The 17944-nt window shown below is 38.6% G+C and overlaps 1 protein-coding gene across 1 annotated transcript; it reads right to left on the bottom strand.

The window, feature by feature from the left end:
* Positions 1-237: 237 nt before the first annotated feature.
* Positions 238-17592, bottom strand: LOC130568883 (uncharacterized). The gene is made up of 14 exons (XM_057358074.1): positions 17498-17592; positions 16602-17144; positions 16292-16331; positions 14212-15865; positions 14059-14139; positions 10761-10932; positions 10500-10589; positions 10357-10400; positions 10110-10282; positions 7135-7205; positions 5451-5596; positions 5230-5374; positions 3854-4000; positions 238-3506 (listed from the first exon to the last, which is right to left on the bottom strand). Exons 2-14 carry the CDS (start codon positions 17016-17018, stop codon positions 3222-3224), a joined length of 3465 nt encoding a protein of 1154 aa, XP_057214057.1. The 5' UTR covers positions 17019-17144; positions 17498-17592; the 3' UTR covers positions 238-3221.
* Positions 17593-17944: the final 352 nt, after the last annotated feature.

The following is a 17944-nucleotide window of genomic DNA, read 5'->3' as shown; positions in this document are numbered from 1 at the left end:
GTCTGAACTTTTGACTCTGCGTTTGTATGTTGTCTTCAAAGTCCAAAGTCCTCCATTTAAACTGTTAAAAATATTAATAATAATACAGCTCAAAGAGCAACATAAAAGAGCTTTCTTTGATATAGGGTTGTAATAATGTATCAAACATTCATGTTTTTTGCTCTGTGTTTTCTCAACTGACATAATTAGCATAATACATAAAATCCTTTTCTAATTAATTGAATCTGTTTTTTTATTTTCCATGAAAAAGGTTACCAGTGTGTGTATTAACAGAATGTTATGATGAAACATACAGAGTGATTTGTACAGAAAATGTCTATAAGGTTTCATTGCTCAAAAAATAAGAATATTTACTGGTGATGTTAGAAACCATAAATAAATGTTAGTACAAAGCTGTAGGACTTGGGAGCACTGAATAATGGCACATTTGTAAAACACTCATTTAAATGTTAAAAGTTTCAGCCTTAATGTTACTTGGCTGTGTAGTTTCGGACTGAAATGGGCTTAAAATCTTACGACTGTTTTACTTTGCCAGAGTCAAGAATGCAGCATGATATTGAATTTCTCTTCAGGCAATGTTGAGTGTGTCCTAACCCAACGCTGAGAGCAAATTCAGGTCACAGAATGAGACGGACACTCAGAGACACGAACCAGCTCAACAAACACTTACTGACAGAGCATTGTAGTGACGCCACCATTAAGGAGAACATTTGTGACCCTGGATCACAAAACCAGTCTTAAGTAGCACGGGAACATTTTTAGTAAAACCCCAAAATAGGTCAAAATTATCGATTTTTCTTCTATGCCAAAAATCATTAGGATATTAAGTGAAGATCATGTTCCATGAAGATATTTTGTAAATTTCATACCGTTAATATATAAAAACTTCATTTTTGTGAGTGGATGGCCTGCTACAGTGCCCCTTATGAACAACTTCAAAGGCAATTTTCTCAATATTTAGATTTATTTGCAACCTCAGATTCCAGAGTTTTAAACGGTTGTATCTCTGTCAGATATTGTCCTATTCTAACAAACCATTCATCAATAGAAAGCTCAATTATTCTGCTTTCAGATGATTTAAAAATCCTAATTTCGAAACATTGACCCATAAGACTGGTTTTGTTGTCCAGGGTCACATTTGACCAAGATCAGCAAAGAAAAAAGTAAGGTAAGCCCATGCAAGAAAGAGCCTGTCACGTAAAGCTGATGTAAAGTACTGCATTCTTTATTTGAGTCCAGCCAAAAAGGGTGAAGACCAACATTCTCGGTAACTTTTGTTTCGCACCTTTAATATATATTAACTTTTGTTTCTCACCTCAAAACCTCAGACCAATAAGAAACAAGACAAGACCAGATGACAGAGATATGATAATAAAAGCATAAATATATATAATTCAATAATAATATTTAAAAATATATCATATTCTCTCTCTCTCTCTCTATATATATAGACCATGGTCTGTTTGAATATTCAATTCTGATTGGCTGGAAGGTGTGCATTAAAACCATTTAATGCACAGGTGGTTCCAGTCAGTTTAATCAACATTTAAAATTAACTGACAAAAATAAATGTCATTTTCACCTGTATGATCAAAAATTACACTGTAAGCATCAATCAAAGCTTTAACTTGTTTTGAACTTGGCAAATGACCATGGTATAAGCGGGATGATCCACGGCTAACCACGCATTAAAGGATTTTAATGCACTTCGCAGAGGCAATATACTGTATATATACACAGTAGGCTATATATATATATATAAAATGACAGGAGCAGTGAAGAGGAATCCAGAGGAACTAAGAAACAGAAGTGATGGTGTCACAGGAATGTTAAAGAACTGCTATGAAGAAATCTTACTGCTTGGCTTTTTAGTTACTCAACCAGCCACAAAACTCTTCTGCCAGGCGGACGTGCAGAAACAAACACTTGAAAAACAGGGTGACTAAAGCTCGTTCCACAGACGTCACGCTCCACAGATGCTGCACTGTGGTTTGGTCATGACCTCACCCGACGCTGCACAGACAGCCAAACTCAAACATGCAACCGTCATGCAAATGCTTCAAACTTATTCAAAGGTCTCAAACCAGTGCCTCAAGTTATTGAAGCCAAAAGCTTCTTTCTCCAACAGCATTTTCTGGATAAAGGGGATTAGTTTAAGACAGGGCAAGGCCTTAGTTAAATTAGACTATTTAAGGTATTTTTAAAAACATACTTTATAAAACATGCAATACACAATAAAGCGCCTCATTCATTCATATTTTCAGATATGTAAGCGCAAGTTGTTTTCGATCAAGACACCTCTAACATTTCAGCTAGGCTTAAGCTCCGTCGGGGAAACCACCTCAAAATGTGTTGCAGAAACATAAATCCCAAATTACATTCATTACATTATACTAGATTGCAAGTGACATTTTTGAAAGTTTTTAAAGCCAAAATTATTAGACCGACTATATAATATACATGTACATGAACAGATGCTATAAAGTTCTATGTTTTTAGATGGCTAATAACAATACCATTGTTCAAGAATAACATTAATATGCTTAAAACTGGAGATCAGTTGTACTTAAACTGCTGTGTCCCGGGGGGTGGGGGGGGTATGGCTTTCAGTCATTTTCTGACTCACTGAAACTTTGATTGTTTCCTCTCAATCTGTTTACATATCAACAGCATTTATCTGATTTCTTTATCAAGCAGACCCATCCTGAGGACCAGCCGAGCCCGAGGGCCCAATCCATCAAACTACATGTTAATGGCTTCAGAAGGGGCTGCTTACATGAGACGTTCACACAAGAGCCATTCAGTAATGTCTCTTTATCAGCAAAATATAACATTTCTAAATGAGTATAAGAGGAATGTAACAGATAGATTTTGACTAAAGTGATGCATTCACAGTCCAAAACCCTTCACTTATCCCAGCAATAATAATAATAATGATAATAACACTGTTTACAGTCTCAGTTGGCTGGCTTCTGTTGATGAAACACAAACTAAACCCTCATTAATGTATAAAGAGTGACTACTAACCTGCCTGTGGTCATTATGAACTATGAAAATGAAGAGGTTTGTGCAAAAACATATACACATTCAGTATAGAATGCATTACCAACTAGAATTGTCATTATTTTATAACTTGCAGTGAACATACTTTGAATAAAACTATGAAATGTGCTTCAGTCACATTATAACAGTTTTCTTTGTTATTTGAGACTTTCTTTCCCTCAAATCTCTTTGTTACGACGTGGAATGACGATCTTTCGATAGGTGCGTCTCTCTGAGATGTTTCGCCTGACCTTCACTACAGGCTGAGCAGGTGCTTCTAACTCCAGTGACGGGCTGGACACAGATCTCTTCATCACCCCCTCGGTCTCATCCTCCTCTCCATTCATCTCTCCTCTCCACAATCCCTCATCAAACATGTTCAGTTTGTCTTCAACTGTCGACTGAGACTTTTCTACGCTCTTCCAGGCCTCTAGTATTTTCACATAGACTTCATAACGAGACAGCTGCAAAAAACAAACAAACATGAAACACTGACTTTAACATGATACAGCTGCAATACGCTAGGATGGCACAGAAGGACGCACAGAACCTGCTGTGTAAATCACATTTAGCAGAACAAGCTTCTCCACCCTGTCTTCTCCTCGGAAAACAATAGCCATTTAATCTGCTCGAAACTTCCGTCTGTGACAATAATGTATTAGAAACTAGAACGAGGAGAATATGAGATCATACAGATCATGCCTCTTTTATGTACTTATAAGTCAATAGTTTTTACTTGTTTATCCATAAACGCTTTTAGACACCGGGCCCTGAAATGAAAGCAGTATTTAAATGTAAAGGGTTAACACACCTCGTACTGTAAATACTCCTCTCTCTGTCTGAGCTCCTCCGATTCTCTGGCTTTATTCTTTCGGCCGTCTGGCGCCTCCTGCTGGATGGCGCTCAGGTCCCGCTGGAAGTTCTCTAACATGGCCGTGTGTGACTCTAGCTGCTCCTCCTGTTAAAACACACATCAGTAACATCACAAAACTATATTAGACACTGTGATGAAGATACGCTGACTGCAAGTGTAAATGAGTCACAAATGCATAAATCTTATTGAAGGCTACATGGCTACAGGTCTACCAAACATTATAGATATCACCAGTGTTGGCTAAGTTACTCTGAAAATTAATTCATTACTAGTTACCAATGACATATTCAATAGTGTAATTAGATTACTCTACAAATGACTCTCTCCAAAAAGTATTTCATTACTCATTACTTTCTATATCCTACATCAACCTTGATTAGAATTGATTCAAGGATAGACACAAAACAGCTTTTTTAATAAATAACTACATAAATTATTCTTATTAACTGATAAGGTAATTTTGATGTCGTTTCCACTATTGAATATATTACACAGTATTTGGTTCAATTACATCAGAAGTAACTGTAATTAAATTACAGAAAAAAATAAGAGTATCCCTTACTTTACTTTTTCAAGGGGAAAGTAATTAAATTACAGTAACTAATTACTTAGTAACTAGTTACACCCAACACTGGATACCACTGCAATGGACAAATGCAATGTTCAGTAGCTATGGAAGTGCTGCTTTCTAGTAAAAAAAGCCAATCAATGGAGTGTTACGAGGTACCTGCAGTCTGCACGCATGCCCGAGAGATAAAACTAGACATTGAGTGTTTTTTTAATGTAATGTAAGCTTAAAAACTAAATGTGTGTGTGTCGGTGCTAATAGGGTTAGCGTTAATGCAACTCCGGCGACCCGAGTTCAAATCCCAACTCAAGGCCCTTTGCCTCTCCTCTCCTCTCCTCTCCTCTCCTCTCCTCTCCTCTCCTCTCCACCCCACCCCACACTTTCCTGTCAATCTCTACCCTCCTGTCTAAAGCATGGAAAAGGCAACAAAAAAGAAATATGTGCTATTCAGTTAATGTCAGGTGAAATACATCATTTTATTGTGACCTTAACTAGCCATTTTAAGTAGATGGGACTTGAGTGTTGCATGAGTGAAATAACTGCCCGGAGGCATTACAAACATGGCCACCGATTGTGATGACTTCCATCAAGGCACTCCTCTGATAACAGACAGTTGGTAGTGAACATAAAAATCAACCTAAGCAGAGTTTAGTAGATCTAGTCAAAGGTAGTACATACAATATATACTGTGTATGTAAATATAGTGATGATGACACCCCAATTCAAAACACTCCAGGACGGTTACCAGCGTGAGGTTGGACTGTGAGGCCGGCAAGATGGGCCGACAGAACCTCTTCTGAGAGCCCACAGCAGCCGGAAACGGAGGAGAGGAATAAAGGGCAGACACCAGATTAATCCGCCCGATCCAGGAGTTCATCTGCTCTGTGGAACTACAAGATAAATGAAAACTTCACAGTAAGTGCTACAGTAATGTGAGATGAAGAGCGTCTGCACACACACACTCACGTCGCCTCGAAGAGAAAAACCCTCCAGTCAGCCGTCTGAAGACGAAACACATGAGGTTTTTTGGTGTAATTCAGTGCTCGCTCGGCTAGGGCGTGATGAACACTGACCACCTCCTCTGAGCTCTGCCAGTCCATCTGATACTCATCCTGGACAAACAGAGAACAGCTTTAATGTTCTACAGGTGTTTCACCCCCCTTTTGTTACATTCCTCTGCCTCCATTAGTTTATGAAACCTCACAGTAAAAGTAGTTTGATAAACAGTACCACCCTTCACTTCTATCTCTTCTAACACTTCTCCTATGAACTCAAATTCTTTCCTTTGATCGCTCACCTCAGATAGATGTCTACAGATGTCATTCAATTCAATTCGATTTCATTTGGTTTGTGTCACATACACAGTTATACACATGATACACCTAGCAGTGAAATGTAGGTCTGGTCAACTGTACTTAGACTGTAATAAAACAGTAGACAGAATGTAAAAAAGCGCAAAAATAACAATTGTAGTAAAATATTTACAGTAAAAAATAACAGAATTTAAGTAAAGGAAGTTTAAAACTTAAACATTTAAATCTCAAGAATACATATTTACAGAATTCAATCCTAATCCACTACATTTGCATTATAATTCATTATATTATACATTTATTTGAGCAGATTCTTTCATTTAAAGCTAAGAGTGACAACACCAAACAGTATAAGAGGCTTTACTGTACATAACCCTGTTAAGGCCGTGGTATACTTCTTTTTTTAAGTGTACGCGAGCGTACCCATACAGCCGAACACACAGCCCACGGGTTTTGACTCATGCGCGTTACAACATATTGCAATACCACTCTGGGCCTACAGGGGTCAGGTTTTCTTCTACTACCTTGAATCGATGCTCCCAGGACACGGTTATCACCTGGTGGTTAAACTAATTACTGCAAGAAATGGAATGCGCATGCGCGACCTGCGCATACTTTGTATGCGAAGTAACAAAATTCCGGTGGTGTGCGTACTATTCTGATGACAAAAATTGCGTCACGCGCACTTTACACTGTCCCTCACGTACGCGTAAAAAGGGAACTATACTTCATGTTTCAGGATAAACCTTGGTAAACATCAGCAACCTGCTTTCCATTTATGTATTTTATTAGCAATTTTTTTAACATATTACAATACAAGATGAAAACACCAAGATATAAATAAATAAAATGTTGATATATTTTGCATTGGTGTGGTGATTGAAGACAGTTCCTTCACCAGGAATGATGAATAGAAATGACAAAGAGTATTCTTTTTCTCTATGATCATGTTATCATCGACTGAACACCCATTTTAATATCACCTCTTATAATAAACTGTGTCCAGGTGGGAATATTATAAATGTGTATAAGAAACTTGTTTTGAAAATCTACCCTGGCAGATTGACTACTTAATTGACTTATTTTGTTTATCAATAATCAATATATCAGTCAATAAAGCTTCAGTTCTGGTCCTTGGTCTGTCTTATCTGACACGTTCAGTTTTGTTCAGTTTACGGAGATCTCTGCATTTACATTTTTACATTTACGCATTTGGCAGACCCTTTTGTCCAAAGTGACTTACAGTGCACTCAAGGTATTCATTTGACCAGTATGGGTGTTCTCTGGGATTAGAACCCACAACCTTTGCTGCTACCACAATGTTGTGCTGTACCTACCTTCTGTAGGTACAGCACCATTCCTTTCAGCACGGCATAAAAAGTCTTCCAGCTTCGCTTCCCCCAGGGAGCTACAAATCAGTACATGAGAATTAAACACATATGCATACAGTTGTGTAAAAAAACAAAGTACACCCTCAATATATTCTATAATTTTTATGTGTCAGGAAGGACATAAAAACGATCTGCCCCAACAGGTCTTAAAATTAGATAAATACAACTTCAAATGAATAACAAACAACACATAAGATATTACACTGTGTGAAAAACTGAGTACACCCCATGATTTATTTTGTCTTCTGTACAACGTTGCTTCAGTTTAGTGAGGTTGTGTGCATGTGAGCCCAGATGCATGGAGACTCTTAAGTTAAGAAAACCCTTGGCTTTAGGCTTAGGGTACCCTTAATAAAACATTGGTTTAAAGAAGAAACGTAAGGTTCACTTAAGGCTGTCGCTAAGTATTTACTCTTAATTGCTAAAGCATTAAGTTCTGTCATGTGTTGCGACACAATTCTTACGTTACTCTTTCACCTTAAAAAAAAAAAAAGGTACCAATGCAGCTCCCTTAAGACTCAAACACGTTGACTGCTATCACATGTATCATATGTACGTAAATTGAAGTGGAAATAATTTTCAGACATAGAAATACTCCTTTGGAGACTAAAAAGGGTTTATGGAAGTTATAGGGTATTTTTTCTTTTTGTATATTTATCTAAAATAATATTGTACGCAACTCAAATTTTTAAGTAGCTGTAATGTTACAATTGTGGTCAATTGTAGGTATGTTCTATAGCATAACTATAGCAAACGCATCTCTATTGCTGTGGTTTGACAGTCTAAGTAAAAACACTTAGGTAAGGGTGACAGTAAAAACATTTGTTGCAAAGCTCTTAACAAAATCCCTCCCCTTCCCCTCAGGGAAACCTCACTTAAGGGTTTTGGTCTAACCGGGCACTATTTGTTTACAGTTCTTCTAAGGTCCCGTCACAGCATTTTAATCGGGTTGAGGTCTGGACTTTGACTGGCCATGGCAACACCTTGATTCCTTTCAGTTTCAGCCATTCGGTTGTAGATTTGCTTGGGATCATTGTCCTATTGCCCTACACCTATAAAGCCCTACATGGTTTAGCTCCTCAGTACTTGAGTGAACTCCTCTTGTAATACAGTCCTTCACGTGCATTACGCTCTCAGGCGTCCTGTCAGTTGGTAATACCTAGAATTTCAAAATCAAGTGCAGGTGGTAGATCCTTTTCCTATCTAGCGCCTAAACTTTGGAATAGTCTTCCCTGCACTGTCCGGGAGGCAGACACACTCGGTCAGTTTAAATCTAGACTAAAGACGCATCTTTTTAATCTTGCATACACTAGACTTCCATAATATAAATCTTCTGAGGGTTTAGGCTGCATTAGTTAGATCAACCGGAACCAAAAACACAACTGATGTACTTGTTGCATCAAAGAGTGCAGAACAGTACTCTACTCTCAGCCAGTCTTGTCTCATTGTTCCAAGGTTACCACAGCGAGCAGGATGCAGTTCATGGCCTGACCTGTTGGTAGAGCGGAGACCTGACAAGAGCTGAGATGACTTGACACGTCTTCACTACACTACACATCTTCACGCCTTGTTGTGCAAGCTCTCTGGAGCTTGCGCAGAGGCAGCAGCTTTTGCCAGAGGGGAACTGGAATCCCCTGGTTGGGCCTGGGTTCTCCTGAGGTTTTTTTTCTCCATTGGAGTTTTGGGTTCCTCACCACCGTTTGCATACTGTTTTGCACTATTGCCTGGCCGGGGGGGCTGCTTTAGAATTAGAATTTTAAAGTTTTACTTAATTAATATTGCATATAGGAATTTATAGTCTATTTAATATTTGACCTGTGCTTCTCTCTCCTTTATCTTAAATGTGTGCTTTCACTGTGCGTGCGTGTCTGTGTGTGTGCATGTCTGTCCGTGTGTCTGTGCATCCGTGTGTGTGTGTCTATGTCTATGTGTGTTAGTACGTGTGCATATTGTGTGTGTGGAGTGTTTTGTATGTGGGTATGTCGGTCTTCTGTGTTTTCACCGTTTTCTTGTTTTTACAGGTACAACTTTAATTGTTTTGCTTATAGTCAATATGTCTTATGTACAGCTGCTTTGTAACAATGAAAATTGTAAAAAGCGCTATATAAATAATGTTGAGTTGAGTATCGCATGACATAATTTTTAGCCAGCATGCTGGACAAATGACTCAGTCCTGTGTCTGTAAAACAAGCCCAAATCATCATCTGTCCATGTACTGTATGTTGGTATGAGATGTTTGTGCTGATATGTTGTGTCATGTTCCTGGTGCTCCACTGGAGGAGTCTTCTATTAGCAGTGCCAAAGGTTGTGGCTTTGATTCCCAGGGAGCTCACATACCCACATTACAAAAACATACACACTTGAAGTCACTTTGTATAAAAGTGTCTGCCAAATGTGTAATAGTTCTTGCCAAACACAGATGCACCGTGAATTATGACCAAACATCTTTCCTCTTGTCTGTCCTAGGGAAATTGTTCCTGAAGTATTGTCTATATTCATTTTTACCACTGTAGAATTATGGACTTGAAATTTTTTGGAAATATTAATATAATATTTCCCAGATTAAAAAATCAAGAACTGCTTCTCCAAGATCATTTCTGATGGGTTTCCACCTTGGTATTGTGTTAACACACACCTAAATACTCCAGACCTGCAAACCGCCAAAACTTTTGCCTTTACACAGATGTTTTTCACCCATTAAATAAATTATACACACAGTGTAATATATCATGTGTTTTTGTCCATCTGATGATGTATTTACCAAATGTTAGGACCTGCTAAGGACAAGGTGCTTTTTATAATTATGTCCTGATACATTAAACCATAGAATTCAAAGAGGATGTACTTTCCTTTTCACATGGCCATATTAATATATATATACAGCATATATAGCACTCTGTGTTATTCAAATAGCAACTTACTGCGTTTGCCATCGACGTCCGCGTGTGCTTTGCGTTTCAAAAATCCTTTCTGGAACACAGTGGCTCTCTTGTTGTGAGGAAGATCTTGGAATGGGTTACTCTTTGAACGCAGAGATCCATCCTGCTCTAAATCTTGCTCAAGCGTCATGGACTTGGCCAGAACATCTTCCTCTCTAGAAGCAGAGAAACATCAGATGCACAGAAGAGCAAAGCTTCAGATGAACTGTGTTGAACTGTGTTTACTCACATGGCCCAACGCAGCGGATCACTTTTGATGGAGTTGTACAGACTCTGAAAATGAGCAGAACAAATTACTACTGAACTCTGTGATTTACACAGACGTGTGACTTAAAGGGAACTCTGAACGTGAAGTTGATTCAGCATTCACACCTTCAGACTATCCTTGCTGAAATTCTCTCCACTGTTCATTCCTTCCAGGTTTGATACAAATTCAGCCAGTGTCATGGGCTTGCCAACATTCTGATCAGACAGATGCAAACAATTCAGATCAAACAGAGTCTACAATTACACTTCCAAATCACAAGGAATCAGGTGAATTTCACGAAACCACGTCCAGGTCATGTTTGAGGTGAAATATGACCTGCACATGTTACAGAAGGCTTGTTATCATTCATATCACAGCAGACTGACTTGTCCATGCAGGTCTGTGTTGAGCAGCATTACGGCACATGTGAGCGTAAGAACGGCTCCAGACGAAGAGAAGGTGTCAGGATTGCACTGCTGGAACCGGCAGGAAAGATGCTGCAAGACTCGTTCTCGCTCCTGAGTTTCACCGATCAAAACCACTACCTTCAGAAATGACCTAAGAGTCATGTAAAAAAACAGTTCTCTTTTAAACACTCTTTGTGTCATTGTGTCCATTGTGCCCTGTACATCTTTGTCATTTGTAACACTGCACTGTTGTGTGCTGAATATGTGCAATACTGAGTGTGCCACAGTGGATGAGTGGGTTGTACAAACCATCCACCTGTGGTTACACTCTCTTCTGTTATCTTGCGCACCGGATACATCAAGTTTCTAAAGTCAACTCATCTTGCACTGCTCCCTGTTCATGCTGCTCTGTTCCATCTTCATATACGCAATGGGCCTCATTCATGAAACAAGAGCAGAACACATTTTTGTAAATTTTCGGATTCATGAAAATGTTCGTATTTTCAAAATGTTAGTTGGTACGAAATAAATGTACACCCGCTCTCTACCACGTGTAAATGGTGCGTAAAATATTCAAACGCTCTGTAAACTTTTAGACAAACTGATGACACTGCATTATGATGTACTATATATCATAATGATATTTCACTAGTTATTTTGCCTTGTCTTTTATCAATTTTTTATTTTTACACAGCCGTCCAATCACAGTGGAGAAGAGGCAGGACAAACACTACATTGACCAACCATCACACACATCAATGGAGAAGTTAATATTAATGGTTACTGCAGTTTTGTATCCAGTAATATTCTTCAAAATAAGATACTAGTAACAAGTAACTGTTGCACATATTCCAAATCACAGCAACCAATGCGTCTCTGGAATAATGCGCAGTGCCTCCAAAGCGTTCTCAAGCGCCACCAGCTGGTCATTTTCAGAAGAGCACCAGGTATTATTATTTCAGATGGCTAAAAACACTTTGGTGGACACAGTTTGATTGATTGATTAATTTATTGTTAGGCATATAGCCTATTCTTTTGTAATCTGTCATTTGAGAGCCATGTCGCCAACACCTGTAAAATTGCGTTTTTCTATCTTAAGAATATATCTAAACTACGTCATATGCTGTCACTGTCAGATGCAGAGAAGTTAATTCATGCATTCATGACATCAAGACTAGACTACTGTAATGCTCTGTTAGGTGGTTCCCCTGCACACAAAAAAGTATGAACATATTAGCCCGGTTCTGTCAACCTTGCACTGGTTACCTATAAAGCATCGCGTTAACTTTAAAATCTTGCTTATTACCTATAAAGCCTTACATGGTTTAGCTCCTCAGTACTTGAATGAACTCCTTTTGTAATACAGTCCTTCACGTGCATTACGCTCTCAGGCGTCCTGTCAGTTGGTAATACCTAGAATTTCAAAATCAAGTGCAGGTGGTAGATCCTTTTCCTATCTAGCGCCTAAACTTTGGAATAGTCTTCCCTGCACTGTCCGGGAGGCAGACACACTCTGTCAGTTTAAATCTAGACTAAAGACGCATCTTTTTAATCTTGCATACACTAGACTTCCATAATATAAATCTTCTGAGGGTTTAGGCTGCATTAGTTAGATCAACCGGAACCAGAAACACAACTTATGTACTTGTTGCATCAAAGAGTGCAGAACAGTACTCTACTCTCAGCCAGTCTTGTCTCATTGTTCCAAGGTTACCACAGCGAGCAGGATGCAGTTCATGGCCTGACCTGATGGTAGAGCGGCGACCTGACAAGAGCTGAGATGATAGAGCTGGATAAAGAAGGACGCGGTGACTTGACACGTCTTCACTACAAAATTTCAAATGCTATTAGATTATTAATGATAATCTTAAACTGTAATTTACCTTATTAGTAAGTTTATTTATTTTTATTTAGCCTTGTTGTGCAAGCACTGTCGAGCTTGTGCAGAGGCAGCAGCTTTTGGAACTGGAATCCCCTGGTTGGGCCTGGGTTCTCCTGAGTTGTGTGTGTTCATGTTATTATGTCCCGGTGGGGACCTAAACCTGAATACACACCAACACATGGGGACTCGTGTCACCGTGGGGACCAAAATTGAGGTCTCCATGGGCAAAAAAGCTTATAAATTGTACGGAACAATATTTTTAAAAAATCTAAAAATGCTAAAAGTTTTCTATGATCTTTAGGTTTAGGGGTTGGGTTAGGGGATAAAATATAAATTTTGTACAGTATAAAAACCATTACGCCTATGGACTGTCCCCACGGAGATAATAAACCAGACATGTGTGTGTGTGTGTGTGTGTGTGTGTGTGTGTGTGTGTGTGTGTGTGTGTGTGTGTGTGCGTCTCCGTGTGTCTGCGCGTCCGTGTGTGTGTGTCTATGTCTATGTGTGTTAGTACATGTGCATATTGTGTGTGTAGTGTGTTTTGTATGTGGGTATGTCTTCTGTGTTTTCACCTTTTTCTTGTTTTTACAGGTACAACTTTAATTGTTTTGCTTATAGTCAATATGTCTCATGTACAGCTGCTTTGTAACAATGAAAATTGTAAAAAGCGCTACATAAATAAAGTTGAGTTTTATGCATTTATGCAATATAACGAGCCAAACCAGAGAATGAAGTCCAGAGGATTCCAGCATTCCTAGATACGTAATTTGCATAGCTGTTATTCATAGGCATGGATTATGCTAATTGTGAATGAGTGTGCATGCGCGCCTTGTTTACGAATGATTGTAATTTATTAACACACACATTTTACTATCAAATCTGATGTTCACGAAGTATTTGTGAATCCGGATAAAAGTTTTCAGGAAGGTCAGTTTTACGTGTAAGAATTTACTTTGCGAATTATTTGCGAATGTTTCAAGAATGAGGCCCAATGTCTTTTGTAATACTGCACTATGGTACGTTGGATATATGTACAGTATTTAAGTTCTTTTGTATTTGTACAGTTAGATTACTACTGTACATGTATAGCGTATGAAACAATATAGATTACTATAGTATATGTATGCATGTATAAGATATAGTGTAGACTACCATAGTATATGTATAGTTAGATCACCTACTTTAGCAGTTAGGTAGATGTACGTATGTTTTCAGACTGTTTTTATACGTTGTCTATTTCCTTATGTCCCTATATGTAACACCGTGGTCCTGAGAGATACAACATTTCATTCCACTTTATGTTCCCACATGTAGCGGAACGAAAATAAAGCTCACTTGAATACATGAATACTTGAATTGTGTAAGCTTGGAATAAGTCATGAAAGAATATATTACCGCAGAGCTTGCTCCAGACTTTGATTGGTGAAGTCAAAATATTTCAGGTACTCTTCCCCAACAGCATGACTAAAGTCATTGCTAAAAATGGGCAAATGGGTTAGGATTTTATACTTACACAATACTCCATCAGAGTAACAGATGAGCACTTACTCTTTGTCCAGATGTCTGACCACATCTGTACGCTTAAAACCATCCAATCTGTAGAGCCTCTCAGCCAATCGCTGAGCCTCGGCCCGATCCAGCACCTTAACGCTACCATCTATATGGTGACAGACAGTGTCCAGAACAGTCTCCTGCACACACCCCTCCCTCATAACATCATTCGGGACATGATTTACCTCCTCATCTGTTACCACACCGTGTTGTTTCTGGTCATCCAAATATCCTGTTTCACCTGAACACAGTGGTTCTTCTGTTGGGTCTAATGATTTCATCTGTAATGCCTCGGGCTTCTCCTTATCTAAACATTCTTTCTCGTCCAGACTCATGAACTGTTCTGAGGATTGTTTCTCCTCCAGACTCATGAACTGTTCTGAGGATTGTTTCTCCTCCGGACTCATGAACTGTTCTGAGGTTTCTTTCTTGTCCAGACACATGAACTGTTCTGAGAATTCTTTCTTGTCCAGACACATGAACTGTTCTGAGGATTCTTTCTTGTCCAGACACATGAACTGTTCTGAGAATTCTTTCTTGTCCAGACACATGAACTGTTCTGAGGATTCTTTCTTGTTCAGACACATGAACTGTTCTGAGGATTCTTTCTTGTTCAGACACATGAACTGTTCTGAGGATTCTTTCTCCTCCGGACACATGAACTGTTCTGAGAATTGTTTCTTGTCCAGACTCATGAACTGTTCTGAGGATTCTTTCTCGTTCAGACACATTAACAGTTCTGAGGATTGTTCCTCGACCGGACACATGAATTGTTCTGAGGATTGTTTCTCATCTGGACACATTAACAGTTCTGAGGATTGTTCCTCGTCCGGACACATGAACTGTTCTGAGGATTGCTTCTCGTCTGGACACATGAACTGTTCTGAGGATTGTTTCTCGTCTGGACACATTAACAGTTCTGAGGATTGTTCCTTGTCCGGACACATGAACTGTTCTGAGGATTGTTTCTCGTCCGGACACATGAGCTGTACTGAGAATTGTTTCTCATACGAACTCATGAACTGTTCTGTCTGTTTTGATGGGTGTATTTCAGATGTTCTCCTTGCCAGTTCAGCCTCTGGTGGTTCAGAAGGTTTTTCCGGTTGAGTTGGCCTTTTTTCAGTTTCTTTCATTTCATCTGAAAATTGTTTCTCTACTGAACTTACTTGTTCTACAGGGTTTTCTGTACATGTTGGCTGGTCTTGTTTATTTAGCTGATCGGAGAGGTCTCCTGAATCCTCTGAATGTATCAAAGTTTCGTTCAAATTATTTTCTATCATTGTAACAGGTGTTTTTGCAGGTTCTGTATTAATCTTAGGCTCTAGTTCAGAAGAATGTTCTGACAGTTGATCTGTAATAATACATTTTTGTAATTGATTAGACGTGTGGCGCTCGGAGTGGAGATCTGTCTCCTTCTGTTCCAGAGGTTCATCAGGTCCTTTAATCTGAACCATGAAAGTTATTTTCTCCTGAAGGCTCCCTGCATTCAATGATTTGCCATTGGTTTCAGCAATGCTTTTTTCAGTCCATTCCTCTGTTTGCTTCTCAATCTCTGGTCCCTCTACACCTGGATATGAGCTTTGGGAAGTCTGTTTGGGAGGAACTAAGACGTGTGGTTTCTTCTTATTTGAAGTCAAACATCCACTGCAATCTAACGAAAAACAGCCCAGACAAACAGTGTCACACAAATATTTCAGTAAGAACAGTACAGATTTTCTTTAAAGTGGCTTTTCATTAATTGAGAAAAGGCCTTTCAGGACTTCATTAGCTCAAATGCATTGTTTGATCTCACTAAGAACTAACAACTGATGGGAAATTGAAGTGCACATGTTCACATCTTTAGATTTAAGTAACAGGACCTACAGAGAAAAAAGAGGAAGCCAAATCGACAGAGTCAGCGAATGGCTCAGAGTTGCAGTGAAACATTCACAGCTGAGAAACATATGGCTGTTTCACAATCTTCATACTATTACAAGTATGACTCCCTAAAACATCATATATGATTTAAAGCACTTTTGCAGTTTAAAAAACATAGTTTAGGTGAAAAGCATCAAGTAGTTATGCATTGACACGTTACCTTCAATTGAAGATCCCATGTGTGCTTTTGTATCTAATTCCTGTGAAAAGCATCAGATTCATTTATCAGATAATTTAAGACTAATAATTTAATGCAAACTCAAATCTAAATTTAACAGCGTTTAAATAATGATGGTAAATATGCAAATTTAAGTAATAAACCAAATTTTACATTTTAAATTGTGTTAAAATTAAATGCACAACATTTATCATGTAATGTAACACAGTTTTAAAAAGTAGGACACCATTTACTGATACAAGCACCCACGTACCAGACAAACCACAAGGCTCATCCGGTTTAACTTACATACCTGGGAAGAGACCATTTCATTTGGTTGTTCAGTTTCAAGTACGAAATCAACAATGCCTTCCTGATTTGGAATATAACTAAGTTCTGTGGAAGATAGCGAAAATGTCCAGTCGAACTGGGATCCAACACTGAAGTCCACTTTATTCCCAGATGCAGTGTCACATTCAGAAGACGGAGGTTCTGCTGGGGTCTCTGGGATATCCCACTGCACAGTAGCATAAGATAATGAAGCACAGGGCACAGTGACGGGGAACACAGTCAAAGACAACGCATGTTCTGCCAGATCTGTTGGATCATTGTCTCTCTGACTGGTGTCTTTCTTCAAGAGTTCTTCATTTTCCTGATTTAACCTGTCCATGTACTGCTTGGCCTCCAGGTAAGGTTCAGATTCTTCATAGTCCTCAATATTCTCCATCATCTTCTCAATAAGATAGAGATGAAGAAGGTCTCTTCAGTCTTTATCCTCTGTGATGAGCAGGGCGTCCATTTTGAGACCAACGTTTAGAAACAGTTTCCTCTCACGCCAACACTCAGTTAACAGGCTCTAAGAGACATTAGAAAACATGCATTCATGTTTATTTTATGATCATTCAATTGATGGTCAAACATTCTGTGAAAGTGGAAAAAAGTCGAGATGAAAGGAAAGTGAACAATTATAAAAAACACGTAAATGGAAACACATGGATTAACACAAAATAAAGCATTAAGAGATGTGATGAAGAGTAGTTTTTTATGTAATTAGGTAGTTTTCATACTTTTGATTCAAATACACTGCCATGAGCAATAATTTATGCTTAAATGTCAAATGTTAAATGTCAGGTCTTGTACACATTTCTTGTTCTGATAACAAATAGTAAAACTAATATCTAATTTTATGGTCGTTATAAAGAGACTCACCTCAGCTTTGTCCTTCAGCAAACATCTCTGCACTTACGCGGGCGGATGTGCACTGCAATGACTTTTACTCAAACTGAACTGAGGCAGAGAGGCACTTCCTGACCACAAACAGCCTGCCTCTCTCTCTCTCTCTCTAGTCTTCATTTGTTTTCATTATAATATAATGACATGAGCAATATTTGCATATGGCAATAGAGTTAAGTATTTGTCATGTCAATAAAGCACACTACTGAATGCAGCTTTGATAGACAGAGAAATAAAAGAATATTGAGCCTCTATCAGCGAAATATCACAGTGAAATAACCGAGTTTCTTTAAGCTAACTAACATCCGGCCATTCACCTCACACTTCTGACTGACATCAGAGGCGATACGCTGCTGCCTTTATTTAAATGTCCACAAACATCGCGTGTTAAATGATTATCTGACACGTTTAGACATTATTTAC

Source organism: Triplophysa rosa, linkage group LG2 (genome assembly GCF_024868665.1).
Source record: "Triplophysa rosa linkage group LG2, Trosa_1v2, whole genome shotgun sequence".
Lineage (NCBI taxonomy): Eukaryota > Metazoa > Chordata > Actinopteri > Cypriniformes > Nemacheilidae > Triplophysa > Triplophysa rosa.
The sequence above is the reverse complement of the archived record's forward strand: the minus strand, read 5'-3'. Positions and strand labels throughout refer to the sequence as shown.